This window comes from Cryptomeria japonica, chromosome 7 (assembly GCF_030272615.1).
Source record: "Cryptomeria japonica chromosome 7, Sugi_1.0, whole genome shotgun sequence".
Taxonomy (NCBI): Eukaryota; Viridiplantae; Streptophyta; class Pinopsida; order Cupressales; family Cupressaceae; genus Cryptomeria; species Cryptomeria japonica.
In genome coordinates this window covers 401,538,478-401,560,178 of record NC_081411.1, presented here as the reverse complement: position 1 = coordinate 401,560,178, position 21,701 = coordinate 401,538,478, and the positions used below count along the sequence as shown (strand labels likewise).

Here is a 21,701-nt window from a genome sequence, read left to right as displayed (position 1 = left end):
ACTAGTTGATTTATAATTGATTAATTAAATATTATTACTTTATCCAAAAGTTTGATATTTAATTATTTTACTGATCAATTTTGGAAAAGAGTGCATTTTATCGATATTTTCCTAAGTCAAGAAGTTGAGTTATTTTGACTCCATATTGGATGCCAAAAAGTGCAAAATTCAATAAAGTTATAATATTTTTTTGATGCAAATGTGGACTTAGGACTATGTGGTGCGATTTATGCCAAGTGTGGACGCCAAGCATGGGGGTCCACTTAGAATGAAATGCAAATGAGATTAAGGGGAGTTTGGTGCCATTTCAATTAGAATTTGAGATTCAAAAATCTATAAATACATGGTTGGGCATCTCATTTTGGTTATCTTGGAGAAATCATAATGTTATGCTGCCGGAATGGTGATTGAGTTTGAGCTTCGAAGTTGTGGCTTCCTAGCTTGGACAGTTTCGTGCTTGAAATATAATACCTAGCTGATCAGTGTGTTTGTTGGAGAAGTTTTGAGAGTGTGCTTTCAGTTTTCAGTGTGTTCAGTGTTTTCTTTGTTGCTGGTTTGGTGTTGGCTGAAGTGTGGTTTTGTTTGTATCTCCCTGCCTATGCCTCAGATCTTTCTGGGTAGTGGCTCATCGGATTCATCTTGGCTGGGCGATTATTCATTTGGAGTGGTGTGCATTTTGGTGTTAGTTTGGATTTTTTTCTGCAAATTGAACTTCCAGTGCTAGTTGTACCTTGTTGGAGGTGCCTCGGGTTGCATGTTGTTCATTAAGGGTGTCTTTGGGGCTGGTTTGTGATCCTATCCTGGTCGTCGTGGTCATATTTTTCATTTGCTTGTGTTCGTGTGCAATTTGGAGCTGTTTCAAGGGAGTTGTGAGTCTTGCAGTGTTGTTGGTCCAATTCTGGGGTTTGCTGGTATTTTACATCAGATTTGGTTATTCGTGTTTGAGCTTGTGTTTCTCTGAGTTTCATTGTTATGATTCCTAGTACTTCATCGAACTTCCAGTGCTAGTCGTACCTTGTTGGAGGTGCCTCGGGTTGCATGTTGTTCATTAAGGGTGTCTTTGGGGCCGGTTTGTGATCCTATCCTGGTCGTCGTGGTCATATTTTTCATTTGTCTGTGTTGTTGTTCGATTTGGAGCTGTTTCAAGGGAGTTGTGAGTCTTTCAGTGTTGTTGGTCCAATTTTGGAGTTTGTTGGTATTTTACATCAGATTTGGTTATTTGTGTTTTAGCTTGTATTTCTCCGAGTTTCATTGTTATGATTCATAGTACTTCATTGTATTCATCATTATAATTGTTGGTTAGTAGTACTAACCTCTATTGTATCTGAAGTACTTCATTGTAATTCCCATTGCATAAGTGGAAGAGGCTGGCTTGGCCGATTTCAGTGTTTGTAATTTAGTTTGTAGTTCAGTCCTCCCATTGCATAAGCAGTTGAGTGATCTCTGTTTGTAATTGTCGTCACGCTGTATAAGTGGTCGAGTGATCTTTGTTTATAACTGTCCTTCCGCTGCATAAGTGGTTGAGTTGAGTTTGTTTCGTGATAAGTCTTCCTGCTGAAATATTGCGGTAGAGTGATTCGTGTTGAATGTGTTTCTTGTTTCCTTGGCTGGTTTACCGCCAAGTTTTCTTGTTTTTACCCGCTGGAAAGTGGAAGGGGCTTGCTTGCTGCCCAGTATTGTAGTCAGCTTTTTTCATTGTTGCAACTAACGATTCCCTGTCACTGTATGCTATCACCCTCCCAGTTTGGGCTCTCGGTGATCAAAAGGTGTAGGGTTTCTTTTAGTTGGTTTGGATTGCATTATTCTAACCCTAATGGGTGTTTAGTGTGTTTGTAGAACTGTTAAAAACAAAAAAAATTATTGGGGATATTACAGGCCAAGTCTTTGGGTCAAGACTTGCCTAGACTCAACGAGTTTGGCGAGTCCACTAGACTCAATCTAGGTGAGACTCAACAGCCAAGTTTGCCTGATGGGCACACTATTTTCATATTTTTTTAAAAATCCTACATGGGCATATCATAAACTAAACAAGCATTGAAATTTTGTAAGTTTATTTTAAAAATAAATTAAATGGCTGTCTCTAGGTAGAGACTCTCTAGACTCAACAAGTCTGGTGAGTCCACTAGACTCAGCAAGGGTGCCTTGCCTTAGACTCGCTGAGTCTTGGTGAGTCTAGACGAGTCTCAGTTCTATGGTTTAACTCTCAGAGACCTTGTTTAAGTAGTACAGCTAGTTGGTCCAGTTGTGATGATGAATTTGCAGGCCTCGATGAACTAGTACAGCAGCTGTACAGATGTGGCAGTGCTCCCAAAGCTAAATAAAATTATATTATTCATCTCTCAAAGCTGGTGCCTCCATGAAATATGTGTATTGCCCCACTTTTGATGCTGTTAAGGCTCTCCAGATCAGCTGACACAGATCTATACGGTGCTCTAATACAACTAGTATGATTGGTATGGTCGGTAATTAATGTTGTACGGCTAGAACAGTGACTGGAACAGGTAAAAATAATAATTTTTGTTGTCTTCTTCTTGCTAGTGTTGGCTGGAATCTCCTAAAAACTGATAATGACTGATATAAGAGCCTCAAAAGGCTGCAAATCCAGTATGCATGGAAAATAGGGTCTCTTCTATGGGTGGTGCACCTCCAATTAGCATACCAAATAGGGCGATCAGCTGCAATAATGATTGATAAATTATTAATGGATAACTCTTAAAATCCACAAGATCTCCCTCAAATTGTTATTTTCTTGCAAATCTAACTGATGAATTTATCTAGAAATAAGAGGCAAGAAGGTTTTCATCCTCCCGGACCACTAAAAACAGGCAGTGGTTTTCGTCCTTGGATGCCAAAACTAGAAATCAAAAGCTCACAATGAAAATATCAAAAATGAATTCTCCTCCCAAATGAGGCTAGGGACCTTCTGTTTTACTTTTCCAATTTGGGATTGGGGTCCTATTTTGTAGCCAATATTTAAAACACTTTTATTATAATTTTATCTTATATTTTTATATTTATATTATATAGATTTATTTATATATTTTAATAATATTAAATATTTTAATTTGGGAAAAGGAACATGACAGAAGATGCTTGGTCAATTAAGTTAGTAGTTCTGGTGAAGTGATTCAAAAAGAAAATTAGTAGTAACCAAGGGGCGGGTATTACAAATCCTCTGGTGTAGATTGCTATTTTAGGCTCAATTTTTTTTAAAAACTTTTGTAAAACATGTAAGTATTTAAGATTGAGAAACATAAGTACAAGCAACCATGCTTCCCTTTGATACATCTATGATGTCCTATTGACAAAAATAGCATAAATGGATTGTTACACTCTTTGACTTGTTAGAAAATGTGAGATTAGAGATCATTGATTAGCTTTACAATAAGCACAAAAGAAGCACATATCATTTTTTGAAAAGCCTAGGAAGGAGAATTTGAGGAGGATGACTTCTCAAGAAGGACAATGTGCATCAACCCTCTTCCTGAACTAGATGTAATCTGCATGTTCCCAAGGACATTGTTTTACTTTTCATCATGAATGCCAATAATTTTCAGATCCTCAATTATGATGAAGGCAAAAATGGTGGGCAAAACTCAAGATAGTCCATGAAAAGACTGCATGTTCTAAGCTGGAATAGGTGTGTAAGGGTCTTGTGGATAGGTTAGATGGTACCCTTTCATTCACAATTCCCTAACCAGTACAAAGCGACCTCTAACCAGTTACATGATGCTCACTGGAGTCTGTAGAAGAAAAAATTTAGTAACTAATAGAGCCTTCATAAGTAGGATGATAGGGAACATGTGATTGAGAAGTATTTCTTAAATCAATAGAAAAAATTCTATTTGGAGATCTTAAGGGCATAGAAGATGTGATAATATGTACCATATGATGAAGTTTCTTTCCACAATGATGTTGTCCAAAGCTCCAGGTGTAGAATTCTGTGGGAAGAGAACTCCATCAGGCACCACAATACAAATGCGATTAGCAAATCAGGTTTGGATCTGAACAAAACTCCTTTAGACAAACCCTATTAAAAGAAGAGGAGAGTTCATCAAAAAAAATTCTGAGGAGCAGGATCCTTTCTATGGAAGCACTTGAAGAAGTAGTAGGTGAAAACTAATCCACTACTTATGTTGGAACGAAGCACATAGGTAAGGAAAATTGGAAATCAAAGAAAGAAAGTTGTGTATAAGCCCATCTCAAATCTCAGTGCTACGATGGCCTTATCTTTTCCATGAGCTTGCATTTGGATTCTCTGATTAGTATCTTCTCTCATTCATAGGTTGAACAATGTGGGGACTCAAAGAGGTGTTGTGGACATATGTATAATATCGAAAGTATTGAAGAGCAATCTGAGATCATGTATCAAAAGGTAATGCTGTCTACTACAAATGAGAATGTCAATGAATGCAAGAATGTTCCTCCAAGGGGAAAGGGGACAAGAGGTGATATGGCAAATGACAATTAAGAAAACAAATTATCAAGTGTTCTTCTAGAGATAAATTCCATTATAGTATGAACATGTCTATCCAAAATCTTGTGTAGGCGGGTATTAATTAAGCACTTTAAGCAGCAGTCTTTGTTGACTAAGAACTAGTTTCATGTTTGTGATCCTCAGATTTATTCTTTTTTCAAGAATTCATGCACATATTTACTTGGTATTATAATAACTTAGATTAGTTGAGACCATACCATAGAAGATGGTTGTATAATTCATTATTCAAAATTCCACTATAATAGTGAGACCTCAAATGTGTACCTGGAAGGAAATCTGTATTTTGACTTCTTTGTCCCCATGAAAAACTGCAAATACATCAAAATACACATAAATTGCATGTCATAATAGAGATGATTAAAGTGTGAATGAAAAGAATCAAGAGAGAAGAAACATACATCATAATCTTCTCTTTTTTTTTTTTTGGCGAAAGTGGCAAGCCACTAATAATATATTATCATAATCTTCTTACCTAATTCATTTTTTAACTATAAAACAAGTATTAAAGAGAGTCTTTTCTTATGACAATATTCTCATATGCCATTCTTTGGATTTCAAAGAACTTTCATTGTATATTATGAAACATTTTATGAATTGATGGAATTACAGCACTCAAGAGGCTATAGTTAGTTCAGATAGGATTCACCACAAGTTCCTTTAAAAATGTATTAAAATATTGTTGAACAATAGAATAACCATCGAATTCAAACCAAAGCTTAAGATATAAAATTTGCTTTCTGGTTTTCAACTTATGACCAAGCCAAACATAATTTTGGTATATTAAGCCCCATAAGATGGAATCCATCTCCAAGAAGATTTATTTCCAACTAACTTATATATATTGTTTAAATTTTGTACCCCTAGTGTTCGATCCCATGAAAAACTCATTGGTAAACTTGACAAAGGCAATTCACCTACACCTAGAGTATATACTGCCACCATATTTTATAAGGTTAAAAAGCACTATATATTATTGACCTTTGTGGAGCCAAACTATTATCACTGGTGGCTTGTTCTTGATACTTTCTAGACTATCTTTATCCTTGTCTAACAATATTGAATCAGTAGAAAACAAGCTTCTCTAGACTCTTTTCTAAGAGGTTTGTTTTCTAATATCTATGGTCTATGAAAACCTTATGTCTGAACATTGAATAAGTTATGTTTCATTATAACACCTCCTCTCCACCTCAATGGTTGAAGCCTTTTGGATTTTGAAAACAAATATGAATATAAAATTTTTGATTTAAAAGTTACTTTGACATGGCAGCAACCATTCTTTTGTTTTGTCTAGCAGAATGGCTTAATTTCTATAATGACAAACAAGAAAGAGGCTATTTGAAAATAATCATATTCCAAAAACATTACAAACTAAAACTAGTTACAAACTTCCCAAGGAATAAATAGCAATTACTTCAAAAGAAACAATATATCTATGGCAGAGCTTCAAGGAACTTGTTGATAAATGGAAAAGAAAACTAGTGACAGATTTCCTAGGTATTTACAGAATGCCTGCTGATGCTGGTCCTATTGCTTTGAAAAGGGACATTCCACTCATTTGAAGCCCATTTGCTGCTGCTCTTTGATCTTGTTCCTGTAAAAGTAAAGAACTATATTGGTTCAGATAAACAAAGAAATCAATAGTTGTCTGCATACATGGAAAATTCAGAGAGCAATCATACCGCAGCATTGTTTAGGAGGAGGAAAGTTCCTGTAATAGTCATCACCTGCAGAATGTCTAGGGTTAATTTTGCAATTATTTTTCTTCTTATATGTTATTAACCATGTAAATATCACGAGGAAAGAATTTCCTAAGTAGTCATGTAATTATTATAGCTTTGAAAAAACTATCAGTGCTCTAAGAAATAGTGATGCAAACACTACACTTCAAACCTTTTAAGGTATACAATTCTCATCAATATAGTAAAATGAGTTTCAAATTTTGAGTGCTCTTGTAATTAGTAATATATCTATACATCATATGATCTTTTTTTAAAAGAATGTTTTTTATATACTTTTATAATTTATAGATAAATTTTGTAGTTCACATAGAAGAGTATAGATATCGTATTGAATTGTGGGCAAATGAAAAACCATAATATACTTACAGATAAGATATTTTTCAGTAATGATGCAAAATTAATGATAATCCATAATGATTGATCTCTTAGCAGGGCTATAAATGGGTACATTGTCAGTAGTGGTATAGATATTATCTGCAATAAACAAAACAATGTTCATAAGCATCATATGATCCACTGTAAAACCAATATTTTTTTTAAGAAAGACCTGGAAAAACCAGATTATAGAATCAATCTAACTCAAAATAAAATATGCGGTATTGAACCATAAAATAATGAAATGTTGATGGAACTTTTGACTTACTGCTGATGTACGAGTTACATGGATAGGTCCAAAGAGCTTAGCCAATGGTGAGAATGCCGTAAGTTGGAATATTAATAATCCAAAGCCTTCATGTCTCGATAAAAAGGATTATTCTTAGAAATAAGGAGATTTCACATTATGTAACTGATGTGGGAAGAAAATAATTGATTGCAAAATCATTCTTGAACAAACTGTTTGATCAGATAAAATTCAATTTTTAAAGACGATAAACTATTAGATCAATTATTAACACTCAAGCAATGAACTGAACTTACAAATTCCATTTTGAAAGTAACAATAGTTGAGAACATCAAGTTATTAACAAAACATAAAAAAGACCTTATAACAGTGCTAAACATACATATTGTCAATTGGGTTTTGGTGCAGTGGTGAATCAACCAGACATTTCTATATCACATTAAATATTGTCAATTGGGTTTTGGTCTACTAGGGAGTCAATCAAGGATTTCTATATCTTATTAAATATCTTCAATTGGGTTTTGTCCATTAGTGAGCTGACAAGGCATTTCTATATCACAATAAATATTGTGAATTGAGTTTTGGTCCATTGGTGAGCTGACTAGTTATTTAAATCATACTAGTAATCCACTCCAGTAGAAGGCTGGGCTCTTGACATGTGCAAAAGAGATGAAACAAGTTGCAAATCCCAAGTAGATTTGGCATAATGGTTAGCACTCAAGTAGGGGGATGGCTATTCATTAATGCCCCTAAGGGGAGTAAGGTAAAAGATAATCATCATCTGAAAAGACAACCCTTTGGTCTTCAACCTTATAAAATAAAGTTGAAGCCTATCAAAATTTTAAGCTATAATGAGTATCATATGTTTTTTTTGGCCTTCTTTTAACATACTATGGTTTTGCTTTCTTCCTTTTGATATTGATAGAATGTTTATGAGGGGAGTATACGTCCATACATATAAATTAAACAAACATTGAAGGATTAGTGATTGTTCCCATGGAAAATTATGAAATTTTATTCAATAACCCTAAAAAATAGCTTTCTACTTTTATGAAAAAATGATCTTTAACTATAATATGACATACCAGACGTTGCAAGGATTGCACCAACTTGACTTGTAGTAAAACCTAATCCTCCTTGACTTGTTGGGCTCACGGCCCAAAGAGAAAATATCTACAAACATTGAAACTCGCTCTATCATATACAAGAAATGCATAATAGATTATTTAAGTTAATAATAATTTCAAAGACAATTTTGCATGTTTTACCTCTGAATATGCAATGTCATGAAGAGAATAAATGCAGTTTATTATGATTGTTGACATCACCGTCCAATTGTTTATAATTGACTTCAAAGTTGTCATGTTTCCTTTCTTCTTTTCTTTCATACATGCCTTCTCATTTTGTGGCTCTTCCTTCTCAATGTCGATGCTAGCTTTGTCGAGATCACAATTTTCCTCTTTCCCATGAGGGTGTTTATGTAATGTTTCCTATTAATGATAAAATAAGTTTAATTAGATAAATTTTAATTCCAATCAATTAATAAGTAATTAAAAATATTATTTTAAAAAAAGTTGATAACTAAAAATATATTTTATAATAAAAAATATCAAGATATTGTTTATCTTTAATATGATTAAATTAAAAGTTAATTTTTTATTGAAAATTATATATGCATAGAGAAAATATTAATAATAAATTCTCCTTAAAATATTTATTGCTTGCACACTTTTTTTTTTTTTGCATTTTTTCAAATTGATTAAATATTTTACGTATGTAGCATCTTTCATTAATCAAATATTTATTTAACTGAAAATATAAGGGTTTTATATAAGGTGTCCTTAAGTATCCAAAAAAGAGAAGCAAAAACACAAAAACACAAAAACATGAACTATCAAGAGTGAGTGTATCATGCTTTCAATAAGTAGTTATTTTTTATATCTAGAGAAAATAACCACATGTTTCAAAATTTGTCACTTTAAAAGATAATTTTTTATCTTGAACTTTCTAGTAACCTTTTGTTAATAAATGTAGTTTATTATGATTGTTATGTCACATGCCAATTATTTAAGATTGACTTTAAAATTGTCATCTTTCCTTTCCTCTCTTCTTTCATGCATGCCTTCTCATTTTATGACTCTTTTTTTTTCTCAATTTTAATTCTAATTATGTTGAGGTCACATTTTCCTCTTCCCCTTGAGGAAGTTTATTTAATGTCTCATCAATCATAAAATATAATGTATTTAGACAAATTTTAATTGCAATCAATTAAAAAATAAATTATTTAATTTTAATTGTTGATAAAAGAACATACACACACATATTATAATAAAAAATATTACTAGCAATTGATCCTTGGTGTCTAATGGGTGCACTAAAGAGGCACACAAAATATCAACTAGAAAAAAAATGGTCTATTTTTTGCATACATTTATGCAATTTAATGAGGTCAATCGGTAGGCTATTTAGAAAATGATGTTGTGTGTGCAACAAAGGTCTTAATTGAGAAGTGATAGATTCAAATAAACTATGCATCTACTTACATGGGTCCAAACATGTTATGTTTGCAATAGGAAGAGAGGGATAAATAGGAGTATAAACACAAAGAGATAGAAAGACGGGTGAAGAGATAGAGCTAGGGAATAGAGATGGAGAGGATCATAGAGATTGAGATGGAGGAGGAGAAGGAAAGGGAGAGACACAGAGACAAAGGGGAGATGGATAGATAGAGATGGAATAAATAAATATATAGAGAGGGAGAGAGAGGGGGAGAAAAACATAGAGAGAGAGAGAGAGAGAGAGAGAGAGAGAGAGAGAGAGAGAGAGAGAGAGAGAGAGAGAGAGAGAGAGAGAGAGAGAGAGAGAGAGAGAGAGAGAGAGAGAGAGAGAGAGAGAGGCCTAAAAAGAGGAAGAGGGAGAGGAGAAGGCACATATAAATATAGAGGGGGAGAGAGGAAGATTGTGGTAGAGATAAAGACAGAGAGAGAGAGAGAGGAAGAGTGGGAGAAATAGAAAGAGATTTTAAGAGATAGAAGGGGAGATAAATCTAGAGAGAGATAGGGAGATCGAGAGGAAGAGATAGAAAGATATGGAAGAAGAGGGAGAGGGGGAGATATAGAGAACACACACGTGCACACACACATATTATAATAAAAAATATTAAAATATCATTTATCTTTAAATTATTAAATTATTATTGCAAGTTATATTTTTTTTTATGAAATATATTTTTTATCAAGGTAAGGATTTTGAAAGGATCTAGACCCTTGTACAATAGAAATAACTAGATAAAAATAAGTGGGAAACAAGGGCCTTGACCCTATACAAAGGTTGCCAAAAGGTTGGATGAATCATGCACAAAGAGGCCATAAACAACAAAGAAACAACACAACCAAGAGAAAGAGGAACAGTTGCAGCCAAACTACCAAACAAGACTAGAATCAAACAAGATAGTTGGGACCACAAGGGTCTTGCTTAGACGATCTCAAGTTTGGAGCGAGTTGACCTTTCACCGATAACTTGAGTATGAGCTTGGGAAAATGAATTACAAAGATGTTTTCTTCCTTTTACTAACAACTGTCCAAGTGATATTATCATTTGAATTCTCATTACAAGGGAAAGCAAGAGGAGAAGCTCCCTTGGAGGCTCGTCAACACATGAAGAGGTATCAATACGAAGATGAGGTGAAGGCAAACTTCCACCACATGAGAAATTTGGAGCTATGATGAACCTATAGGTAAATCAGGCTGTGAACATGAGGTAGGAGGTTCCCCAATAGAGTTTGCAAGCTATGATAATGCTATACCATAAGGTAAGGACTCGTGATCATTTTGAGAGGAGTCATCCAATAGAGAATTAAGAAAATGGATAGATAAGTGATCTCCATTAGCATTCATCCACCAAGTAATAGTGTCTTTCTGACACGAGATAGGACAATCCATAGCCAAGTGACCAATTAAGAAGCAATGATGACATCTAAAAGGGAGACCCTAAAAATCAAGTAATTAAGTCCAACATCTATCTTCAACCATCCGAACCACATCCCCATGAAGAGGCTTGGAGAGGCTTGGAGATGTCAATATCCACCAAAATGCAAGATGTTATCTAGGTGATAACTCCCTTAAACATTGGAAAAAACATTACATAGCCTTGTGTTATTAGGTAGATCATCATGTGTTACTATTTATTCGTCAAATCCTATGTATTATGATGTATTTTGTATTGAAACCCCTCGATTAGTTCATGAACTCTCTCTAATTGTTGTTGTTATAACAAGGAAGGGTTGTGACTTAAGATGCCTCTAAAATCCTGAAAGTTGTGTTTCATCAACTTGTCCTTAATAGTCAAAAATAATATTGTAGTTGACCATTTTCTTGAATAAACTCCATATTAAAAATACCCACCAACTCACTCACAACAAATATATTGTCTTCATCATAGATTCGTGTTAATTTTTTTGGATATAGTTAACCACTACTAGCTTGATCCACATCTTCCTTCACAATTTATTATCTGTTTTATTCATCAAGAATAGCTCAAATATTTGTTTGGCATGGATGTGTCTATTTTCTAGGATGTCAGAGCCAATGACTACCCTATCATGCTCTCTACATGTGAAGATCCAATGTAGAAAAGTTGACATAATTGCTTCAAGAGGTCATAATCTCTATACTTGTAGATGCATTCACTTAGAATAATCCTACATTCCATAATCTCTTGGTGGATGCCTTCACATGTGTTTCATTGATAAGGTGGTTGTTATGAATGTACATGAGTGGAGATCTATAAATTACCAAATTTATTGAGGGGAAGAACTCCCCCACTCCACATTGTTAGATAAGTATGTTGTGACACATGAGAATGTATAAACTTCTCATTATCTATAGAGTTGGGTAACATCAATTATTGACCAGTGGATTATGTTATCTTTTGGATGTGTCTCTGTGCCTCCTTGCGATCTAGTATAATGATATTTTCCTCTTGTTTTATCACATGGTTTACCAAGGATTCTTCCACCTTATTCACTTCCTCGAAAACATGATAGATTGAATATTGTGTAGACTAATCCAAGATGTGACATGTATGTTTTATTTTCTTGTTTAATTTCTAATTTATATTTTTTCTATTATGGATGGCATTGTTCCCTTCAATATCAACTGCATTGATGTTCTACAAACGTACTTCAAGAGCTTTGTATACTATTTCTACTTCAACTTTATTGTTATTTCTAAGAATCATTACAACTTGTATATAAATAAAGAAAATATTAATACTAATTTCTTGTTAAAACATTTACTATTATCCCACTTCTTAATTTTTCTAGATTCGTATAAAAGTTCATGTATGTCAAAATCTTTTGTTAATAAAATATATATTTTTTTAAATGAGGATGTAAGAGCTCTATACAAGGGGTCCTTTCCCATCTAAAAAACAGAAATAAAAACACAAAAAAACCAACTATCAACAATTTGTATATCACACATACAATAAGTTGTCCTCTTTTGTTATTAGAGCAAACAACTAGATGTTCAACATATATCACTTTCAAACATTTGTTTTGATCTTGAACTTCTTGGCAACCTTTTGCTTCCTATTTCTCCTTTGAGGTAGTAGATAAAGGGAATATGGAGTGATTGATAGAACCTAGAATTGATATAGGAATGAAATCACCTACACCACATTCTTCTACAAAGTACAAAACATCTTTTCTATACAATGTTTTAAATTCTATATGGAGTGGATATTTTAATTTGCATAGTTTGTTTTTCTTGGGATTAGTTTTTGTAACTAAGAAAATGATGGAGTCATATAATTCTCCAATTTCTCCATTCCTGTTATCCCTTTACCTTTTTCAAAGTGTTTCAACTTTCCTACCCTCACAGTTTCCTTTAAGTGAGTTAGCAAAAACTAATCCACAAAGCATTGAGGAGTAGAGGGGGTGTGCGCTCATTACTTGCATGTGACAGACAATCATGGCCTTAGTGCCTTAAGGACAAGACAACACTATTGACCCATTACTGACATTCACCTAAGCCATCAATATTTTAATTGATAAATGTGAATATAATGAATCTTTCCACCACATAGCAAATTTGGATTCGATATTTTTACTAGCTAAACAAGATAAAGCTAGGTAACTAGACTAGAAGCATTTTCTTCACATGAAGCTAGGTAACCAACCTAGACTCATTTTATTCATTGAAATGAAATATTCTATTATTGCAAAGTTTCTCTATTACCTACAATTATATCTCAATTGATAAAGCAATATTTGTTTCAACCTAGACTATTGTAAAGGTGGATAACACAAGGCCATTAGTTTTAGGATCTAAATACGTAAACCTTCCTAACATATTTCTTATGCCACAAGAGAAAGCATATACCAAATATTCTAAAGGAAAATTCAAAAGGCACACTTTGATTGTTATAAATATTGACACCATCATGGGACTCAATTCAAGAAACCAAGGTTTTCACAATAATATATGCTTATACCAATGCTAAGGCCACTTAGATAAAATGAAGGGTCTATCTTCATCTAGCCCAAATAAGATTACAAAAAATCCTTTTGCACAAGGCAAAATCTCTACTATTTTATGATATACATACTATGTGATTTGGAAGTCTAATCATGCATAAGTGCTAAACTAGGCCAAAAAGAGTGAGATTTATAAATCAAGCCATGTTTGCCAAGTTTCTCTTCCTCATAAAGGACATTTTTTCACAAAAATAAGATAGGATGTAACCTAAAATATGAGATGTGTAATGGTGGGAAAATGGTGAATGATAAACCAAGAAGGAAACTACCCTTTCCCTCAAAGAGAGATGAGAGTTTCGCTATCAATTACCATTCAAGCACTTTTCACCATTACATTAGAAAGAGGAGATGATAATTCACTAGATTCAATCTCTCCACACAAAGATGGTAGATTGAATTCTGATTGAATGGGGGAATGCTAAGTTGATCCTCTATTTCTTGTTTGATTTGGAAAGGAATCGATTGAATTATGTAGTGTAAAAGTGACAAAGAATTGATTATAACTTGAGATCAGAATATGGGATGAAGTTGTGCACCTGGATTTGACAGTAAAATGTCGAAACGAAGTCGCCCTGCAAATTTGAAGAAAAGTTGCCCGCACCATGGCGGGAATGTACACTGCCCTCCGAAAAATCCGTGAAACGAAAAGGGTTTTTCTGTCTCTACAAATGAAGCCCGAATCTGAAAGTATAGTTGCACACTTGCAACCTACACACAAAAAAGAGAGGAAAATGGGTTGGGATTGGGGGTTTGCCTTTAGGTCAAACCCCAATTTTGGAATTAACCAAGTAATGAAAGAAATTACTTGCAAGTAGATGTAAATGAAAGACTGAATTGTAAATCATCTCAAGGGAGGTTGTAGTAGCAATGTTGATAGAAGTGCTTGTGTGGATTTGAATGTTAAAATCAATCTCCTCTTCAACGATTGAATCCTTGAATTGAATGCAACACCTAGCCTTGAAGGGAGACTTGAGAATGCTCAATACTGGAAAAGAATGTTTGAATGCTCTTGAATGCTTGATCACTTGTACAACTTCCACCTATTGAACTTATCCAAATGAGAGAGCGAATGCCCCATTAAATACATGTTGGTGGATTGGAATTTCGTCACGGGCCAACATCGGGGGAGTTTCCTGCTCGAGGCACAACCAACAATGCAACCCTAGGAAGGGTCTTGCCCCAAAATAGGGCAGTGACAGGGGTGTCACATCCCTTTCTTGGGAGGATAAGGGCGCCACATCCCTATCCAAGGGGGGACAGTGGTGCCACACCCCTGTCCTACCCCTTTCTCTAGGGCAGAGTGTGGATGGGGTGATGCAGAGGCCAAGAAAGAAGTTGTTTCTGCAAGCCAAGCAATCTCCGCTCTCCGATCGAGCTAGATGATTCAAATTCGCATGCATGAGGACCCTAATGTAGTCGAAAATTGTTAGGGTCACAATTTTATGACACTACATTTAGCCCCCACTTTAGCGGGAGTATAAACGTACGTCAATACTACCAGTAAAATACAAGGAAACAAGATTGAAAGACTTTTACCACGTCAAGGGGGCAAGATGCACCAAGCCCCCAGTGGACTTAGGATCTTATGGCTTCGATTGACAAAGTAAAAGGGAAGATCGAGAAGGGGAGAACCATGACTGCAAGTAGCAAAGTTCCCTTCACTATGAGTCATGAAAGAAAGGATACAACATATTACAAAGCAAAGCAAGGTTCACTAAGTAATCCTAAGTATCACAAGAAGGAAAGTATGAGCGGAGTGTTTGCCCCCATGTTAAAGAGATCACACGTGCCTTATCGGGAGCAATGGCTTTAAGGTAGGATACACCCAAGAGAAAGAGAAGGAGGGAGCACGTTATCGCAAGGATTTAGTCCCCAATCGAGCTATAAACCCAAGGATAATGAACACAGAACAAGAGGTAGTGTCACTTTCCTTAGGGTTAGTATGTTGTATGATAACTCATGTATATCATGTATGTATAGGCATATAATAATCTTCATTCCCCAAAGAAGGACGCTACCTTAGAAGAAAGGGAAGAGAGGATGTCTTTTGAGTCAACATGCTTTCTTGTTTTGAGTCTGAGGAGATTGAATATTTTGGAGGATAGCTTCACAAGCTCGAACACGACGTCTTCATCGGCATTCTCTCACACAACGATTCTGTCGAGTCTTAGTGGAAGGCTGAGAAGAAGGAGGAACACTTGAAAAAGTAGGAATGTTTCTCTCCTTGATAGTTGAAGGTTTAGGTTGAGGTCTTTTTGGTTGAACAATAGGAGAAGGAGGCCTCTTCTCTTGATAAGAGGAAGGAGGTGGAACTGCGCCATAGAAAGGAGGAATATTAGGTGTAGGAAGGAGACCAGGTCCATCATGAGGAGGAGGTATAGGTCTAACCTTAGGAAGAATATTGTTGTTCTCCTTAAGGGAAGGTAAAGTCACATCCATAGGTATAGGTGGACGATCTTCCTTAGGGGTGAGATTAGTTCTATCCGAGAGGGGAAGAACCTCATCTTGAAGAATAATAGGAATGCCAAGTGTTGGAGATCTAGGGTGACTTAAGGATAAAATCATATCGTTCTTCCATTTTTGATAAGATTGAAAAAGAGTATCGCTCCTTGATGGAAGGGATTGAAATTGTTTAGGCCAAAAGAGATCAATAGGAACACCGAGGCTTCTTTCGGAAGGATGAAATAAGCTATGGTTCACGGTTATGATTTCTCCATTGTGAGCAAATTTCAAACACTTGTGGATTGGAGAAGCAATAGCCTTCATGGAAGATAACCAAGGATAGCCCAACTTCACATGAAATTTATCAGAAGAAGTTATGATAACGAAGTCAACATCCATGGATTTAGAATGAACTTCAACAGAAAGAATGATAGAGCCAATGGTAGGACAAGAGAAGCCATCAAATAACTTCACAACCACATTATAAGTATCATAAAGTGGTTTATGCAATCATAAAGTGAAAAGATACTCTTTAGTTATGACATTAACCATGCAAGAGGGATCAATCAGGGCACCATGACAAGGGATATCCTTAACCTTCACAACTATGTATAAAGGGCCATTAGGTGCTCTAATGGTCTCGCTAGGGTCAAATGTAATACAAGGATCCTTAGGCATATCTTGTGTTTCTACCATATTAACCAAGTTTGGAGCCATAGAGGTGAATTCTTCAGAAGAGAGAGAATTAGGCACAACCTCAATAACATTAGAGGTATGAGAAGGCAAGGGACCAGTGAAAATCTTAAGATTTTGTTTAGGAGGAGCCACTGATTTATTCCCTTTATCATTCACACCTTCCATAGATATAGTATTATTATCAATCAAGTCTTGAACCTTATTTTTCAATGCAAAACATTTCTTAGTATCATGACCAGGTTGACGATGAAATTGGAAAAAGGAGATGCAAGTTTGGAAGGATCAATTTGTTTTATAGGAGGAAGTTTGCTAACTTTTTTTGTGCAACAACTGAGACATAATAAGTTATGTAAATATTCATTCAAAGGAGTAAACTATCTTTCTCTTTGGAAAAATTTAGAAATAGAAGGCACACCTGTTGTAGCATTCACATGGTTGTTGTTGATTGGATCATTGAATTTGATGAATCTTTTTGTTGGTTTTAACTTTGCAAATAGTTGTTGAACACTCTCCCCCTTATCACTCAGAGCCATAGGAGTGGATTGCTCCATTTGACTCACAACCAGTTGATAATTGTGGAGTGTTGCGCACAACTATAGAAAGGAAGTAAACTCAGACAAAAGAAGCTTTTCCCTGATATCTTTTTGTAAATTAGAAATGAAAACTCTTTGAATATCATTATCAGGTATATGAAAAGAAATTTGAGCACACAAATGCTTATATCTACCAATGAAATCCATCACTTTTTCTTTAACCCCTTGTTTACAATGCATTAAATAAGTCAAAGTGATTTTAGGACCAATGTTGTTTAGAAATTGTTGGATGAAAGCATTTGCTAGTTGTTGAAAAGAAGTGATAGAATAAGAAGGCGAAGAGCAATACCATTGTAAGGCATTATCTCTTAATGTTCTTGTAAACAGTTTTGCAAGCAATCTTTGATCATAAGCAAAATCGGTACACAAGGTTTGGAATGTTTTGACATGCGTAAGAGGATCGACTTTTCCATTATAGAGTTCCAATTGAGGGATCTCCACATGTTTAGGTGGCACGAATTTAACAATATCAAGAGAAAGTGGGCTCACAACATCAAAGGTGGGCACACTAAACTTGGATTGACTCATGGAAGCAATTTGTTGTTGTAAGGAAGACACGGTTTGATCAAGATTGTTGATTGTCATTTTGGTGGAAGAATTGATGTTAGACATAGGTGATTGAGAAGGCAGTGTGATGTTGTTGAAAGAAGGCATGGATTGAGAATAAGGTGGTTGGACATTATGATAAGTAGGCATTGGTGATGATTGGGTAGGAAAAGTGACACTTAAAGGAGGAATAAAGTTGTTGAAGGAATTACCCCCTTGTGTCAAAATGATTGGTACACTCATGGAAGACATAGGTAATGATGGAGGATTGAATGAAGAAGAAGGATTTCCCCCATGACCTATGGTTGTAGGAATGACATTTTGAGTTGAAGCAGCCATGATGTTAGATGTGAAAGTAGGAATACTAGTCATAGGATTAGTCAAAGGAATAGAGGAATTGACTTGTGTTGAAGGTTGTGAGTAACCTAGGGTTTTGTCACAACTCTTGATAGACATGACATTAGAATCAACAATATGTGCAATGCCATGAAATATATCAATTCCATTCTTATCACTTTGAAGCATGTGTTTAAGACCTTCAATTAATGGAAGAGCTTCACTATTAGGGTATTCTTGGGACATCCATTGTTGAAAGCTATCAAATTGATTGTCCAATGTAGAAAGTTGATCTAAAGAAACCCTATCTAAAGCTTCTTCTTCATCATGAGATCCATCAATGGGGTGAATAGGCACATGATTAGGATGAGAAGAATTAGTGTGATCCTCATTAAAGAAGTCACCCAAATTAGGCTCCATCTCCTCTGTAATTAAACCTTGGGATGCCTTAATTCTAATGCTTTGTCTAATGGGGATAGGATAGGTAGGACTAATAGTGGTAAAACTCATGCACTAGAGGGGAAATTTGAATGTTGAATTGTAGAACAAAGCTTACAAAATTGAGTAATGCAAAATTCAAGAAAATAATGATTACACAATTTGAACTTTGTTGGGGGAAGAGGATGACACAATTTCCAAAAATGAAAGGAAATTGGAATTTTAAAATTAGGGCCAAGGGAATACCACTTAAAATTATAATTTTTAAAATTAGGGCAAATTATAATTAACCTCTTAATTTAAAAAGTTTTATTTATAGTTGAAATGTTGAATTTTGAAAGTATTTTCGATTATAGAGGGATCAAAAATCGATAAAATTAGCCAGTATTCCAGATTTAGGCTATTAAATACAATCATAACAGTCTCCCAAAATTTCGAGAAAAAAGCCGAGGACCGTGGCAAGAACGTACATGGTCTGACCAACTTTCTCAAAATTTTCAAGGATGGATATTACGATGATTTTAAAGCTAACCCCAAAAAAATGGCGAATTTTATGATCTCTAGATGGGCGAAATGAAGGTGCAAATGTGAAAATAGGACCCTATTAGGGTTTTGAAGAAAGAGAGGAATTGAATTGGAATTTTGAAAAGGGTCAAACCTAATGGATAGGGACACCTTGGAAAATGTTTAGAAATCTGAATGTAAATGAAATTGATTTGAAATTCACACAAAATCCAATTAATTTTAAAATTTAAGGTTTGATGACCCAACCACTTAATTTTGAAATTTGAATTTTGGGAAGAAGGGGGAAATTGAAAATTTGAATTATAGGATTGAAGACAAATATGGGAACAATCAGAAATTTGAAAATTAAATGGAAATCCAATTTTTGCACAAATTCAAGATGATATTTGAAAATTAGGGTTTTAATAAGTAACCTCTTAATTTTGTAAATTGTAATTGCAAATTGAACAAGACAATGAGGAAATTGAATTTTACAAACAAAACAATTTTCAGATCTAAGATAACCACAAGCAATTTTTACAAATCACAAGTCAATTTTAATTTTAAAAACTAGGGTTTTTAATGATTTAACCACTAAGTTTGCAGAAAATTGAAACTTGTAAATGAAAAATATGCAATTCTGCTCAAAGGAAAGCATGCAAGATGTCAGGTTCACCAAAATGTAATGGTGGGAAAATGGTGAATGATAAATCAAGAAGGAAACTACCCTTTGCTTCAAAGAGAGATGAGAGTTTTGCTATCGATTACCATTCAAGCACTTTTCACCATTACATTAGAAAGAGGAGAGGATAATTCACTAGATTCAATCTCTCCACACAAAGATGGTAGATTGAAATTTGAATGAATGGGGGAATGCTAAGTTGATCCCCTCTTTCTTGTTTGATTTGGAAAGGAATTGATTGAATTATGTGGTGTAAAAGTGACAAAGAATTGATTATAACTTGAGATTGGAATATGGGATGAAGTTGTGCACTTGGATCTGGTAGTAAAATGTCGAGACAAAGTTGCCCTGTGAATTTGAAGAAAAGTTGCCCGAACTGTGGTGGGAATGTACACGGTCCTCCAAAAAATCTGCGAAATGAAAAAGGGTTTTTTCATCTCTACAAATGAAGCCTAAATCTGAAAGTAACCTCTTGCAAAGATCCAAAACCTGCATCTAGAGAACACTTTGAGCCCCCACTAGGAGAAGCAGTTTAATCCTCTGCAGTTGAAGCCAGAGACTCACTATCACTACAAGTTTTGGAATTAACCAAGTAATGAAAGAAAGTACTTGAAAGTAGATGTAAATGAAAGACTGAATTGTAAATCACCTCAAGGGAGGTTGTAGTAGCAATGTTGATAGAAGTGCTTGTGTGGAATTGAATGTTGAAATCAATCTCCTCTTCAATGGTTGAATCCTTGACTTGAATGCAACACCTAGCCTTGAAGGGAGATTTGAGAATGCTCAATGTTGGAAAAGAATGCTTGAATGCTCTTGAATGCTTGATCGCTTGTACATACTCCAATCTTGTCCAACTTCCACCTATTGAACTTATCCAAATGAGAGAGTGAATTCCCCCTTAAATACATGTTGGTGGATTTGAATCATGTCATGGGCCGACATCAGGGGAGTTTCCTGCCCGAGGCACAACCAACAATGCAACCCTAGGAAGGGTCCTACCCCAAAATAGGGCAGGGATAGGGGCGCCATGCCCTTGTCTTGGAAGGACAAGGGTGCCACGCCCTTGTCCAAGGGGGGAGAGTGGCGCCACGCCCCTGTCCTACCCCTTTCTCTAGGGCAGAGTGTGGACGGGGTGATGCAGAGGCCAAGAAAGAAGTTGTTTCTACAAGTCGAGCAATCTCCGGTCTTCGATCAAGATAGAGGATTCGAATTCACATGTGTGAGGACCCTAATGCAGTCAAAAATTGACAAGGTCGCAATTTTATGACACTACAAGATGATTTGTGTGCCATTGAATACAATATCATGAACATTATTATTTTTCTTTCTTCCCACATGCTCACTCATGAACATTATTATTTTTCTTTCTTCCCACATGCTCACTACTTTAATCTTGGATATAGGACCATGAAATAGACTTCTTGTTGAGATTAGGAGCATGAACCTTAGTGAGTGCTTTGGATACAACCTAAACCTCCTTAAAAAGTGTCTTAAGGGTTGCCAACTTGTTTAGGTTTGAAAAGGAGGGACCCAACACAAGCATGTTTCCATGTGAACATGCTATTTTGTGTTTCAAGAAATCATGTTAAGTATTCTCTACCCTAATACTTGATGAACCCTATGTTACAACAAAAATATTCCTTTTCCACTATAGGGTTTGACATTATTTAAGTATAAAATTGCATTCCAATAACATGCACTTTTTACCATTTCTTGATCCATGAGCATATATACTATAAATATTATAACAATGACTATCATCTATTATATTATTTCATAACACTTATAATATATTAATAATGTTGTATATAAAAACATTCCAATATATTTATATGCATGTATGCCATGTAGCTACATCATATTTGATTATTAAAATTGTCAATATAAGTAATATTTAATCATCATAACTAGTCTTAGAAAACTATACAAACAACTCCAATATATATTAGAATACCAAATTTCCTACCCTATCACTTAAGTAAATAAACTAATTTTGTTACTTGCTAAATAGATTATTTATTTCCATTGTAGTAGGATAACTTAACAATCAATATTTGCTTATATTTT

The 21,701-nt window shown here is 34.9% G+C and overlaps 2 protein-coding genes across 2 annotated transcripts in view; one reads left to right on the top strand and one right to left on the bottom strand.

The window, feature by feature from the left end:
* Nucleotides 1-6,455, top strand: part of LOC131062314 (uncharacterized) — a 66,163-nt gene extending 59,708 nt beyond the window's left edge. Inside the window, exon 2 of the mRNA XM_059209242.1 lies at nt 6,039-6,455. The gene's annotated coding sequence lies outside the window, so the exon portion shown is untranslated. The remainder of the gene's footprint in view (nt 1-6,038) is intronic.
* Nucleotides 4,669-21,701, bottom strand: part of LOC131062313 (protein ZINC INDUCED FACILITATOR-LIKE 1-like) — a 96,840-nt gene continuing 79,807 nt past the window's right edge. Inside the window, exons 10-16 of the mRNA XM_057995948.2 lie at nt 8,128-8,349; nt 7,945-8,032; nt 6,881-6,966; nt 6,604-6,711; nt 6,178-6,222; nt 6,001-6,089; nt 4,669-4,806 (exon numbers count right to left, since the gene is read on the bottom strand). Of these exons, the coding sequence (XP_057851931.2) occupies nt 4,680-4,806; nt 6,001-6,089; nt 6,178-6,222; nt 6,604-6,711; nt 6,881-6,966; nt 7,945-8,032; nt 8,128-8,349 (765 nt within the window). The 3' untranslated portion in view covers nt 4,669-4,679. The remainder of the gene's footprint in view (nt 4,807-6,000; nt 6,090-6,177; nt 6,223-6,603; nt 6,712-6,880; nt 6,967-7,944; nt 8,033-8,127; nt 8,350-21,701) is intronic.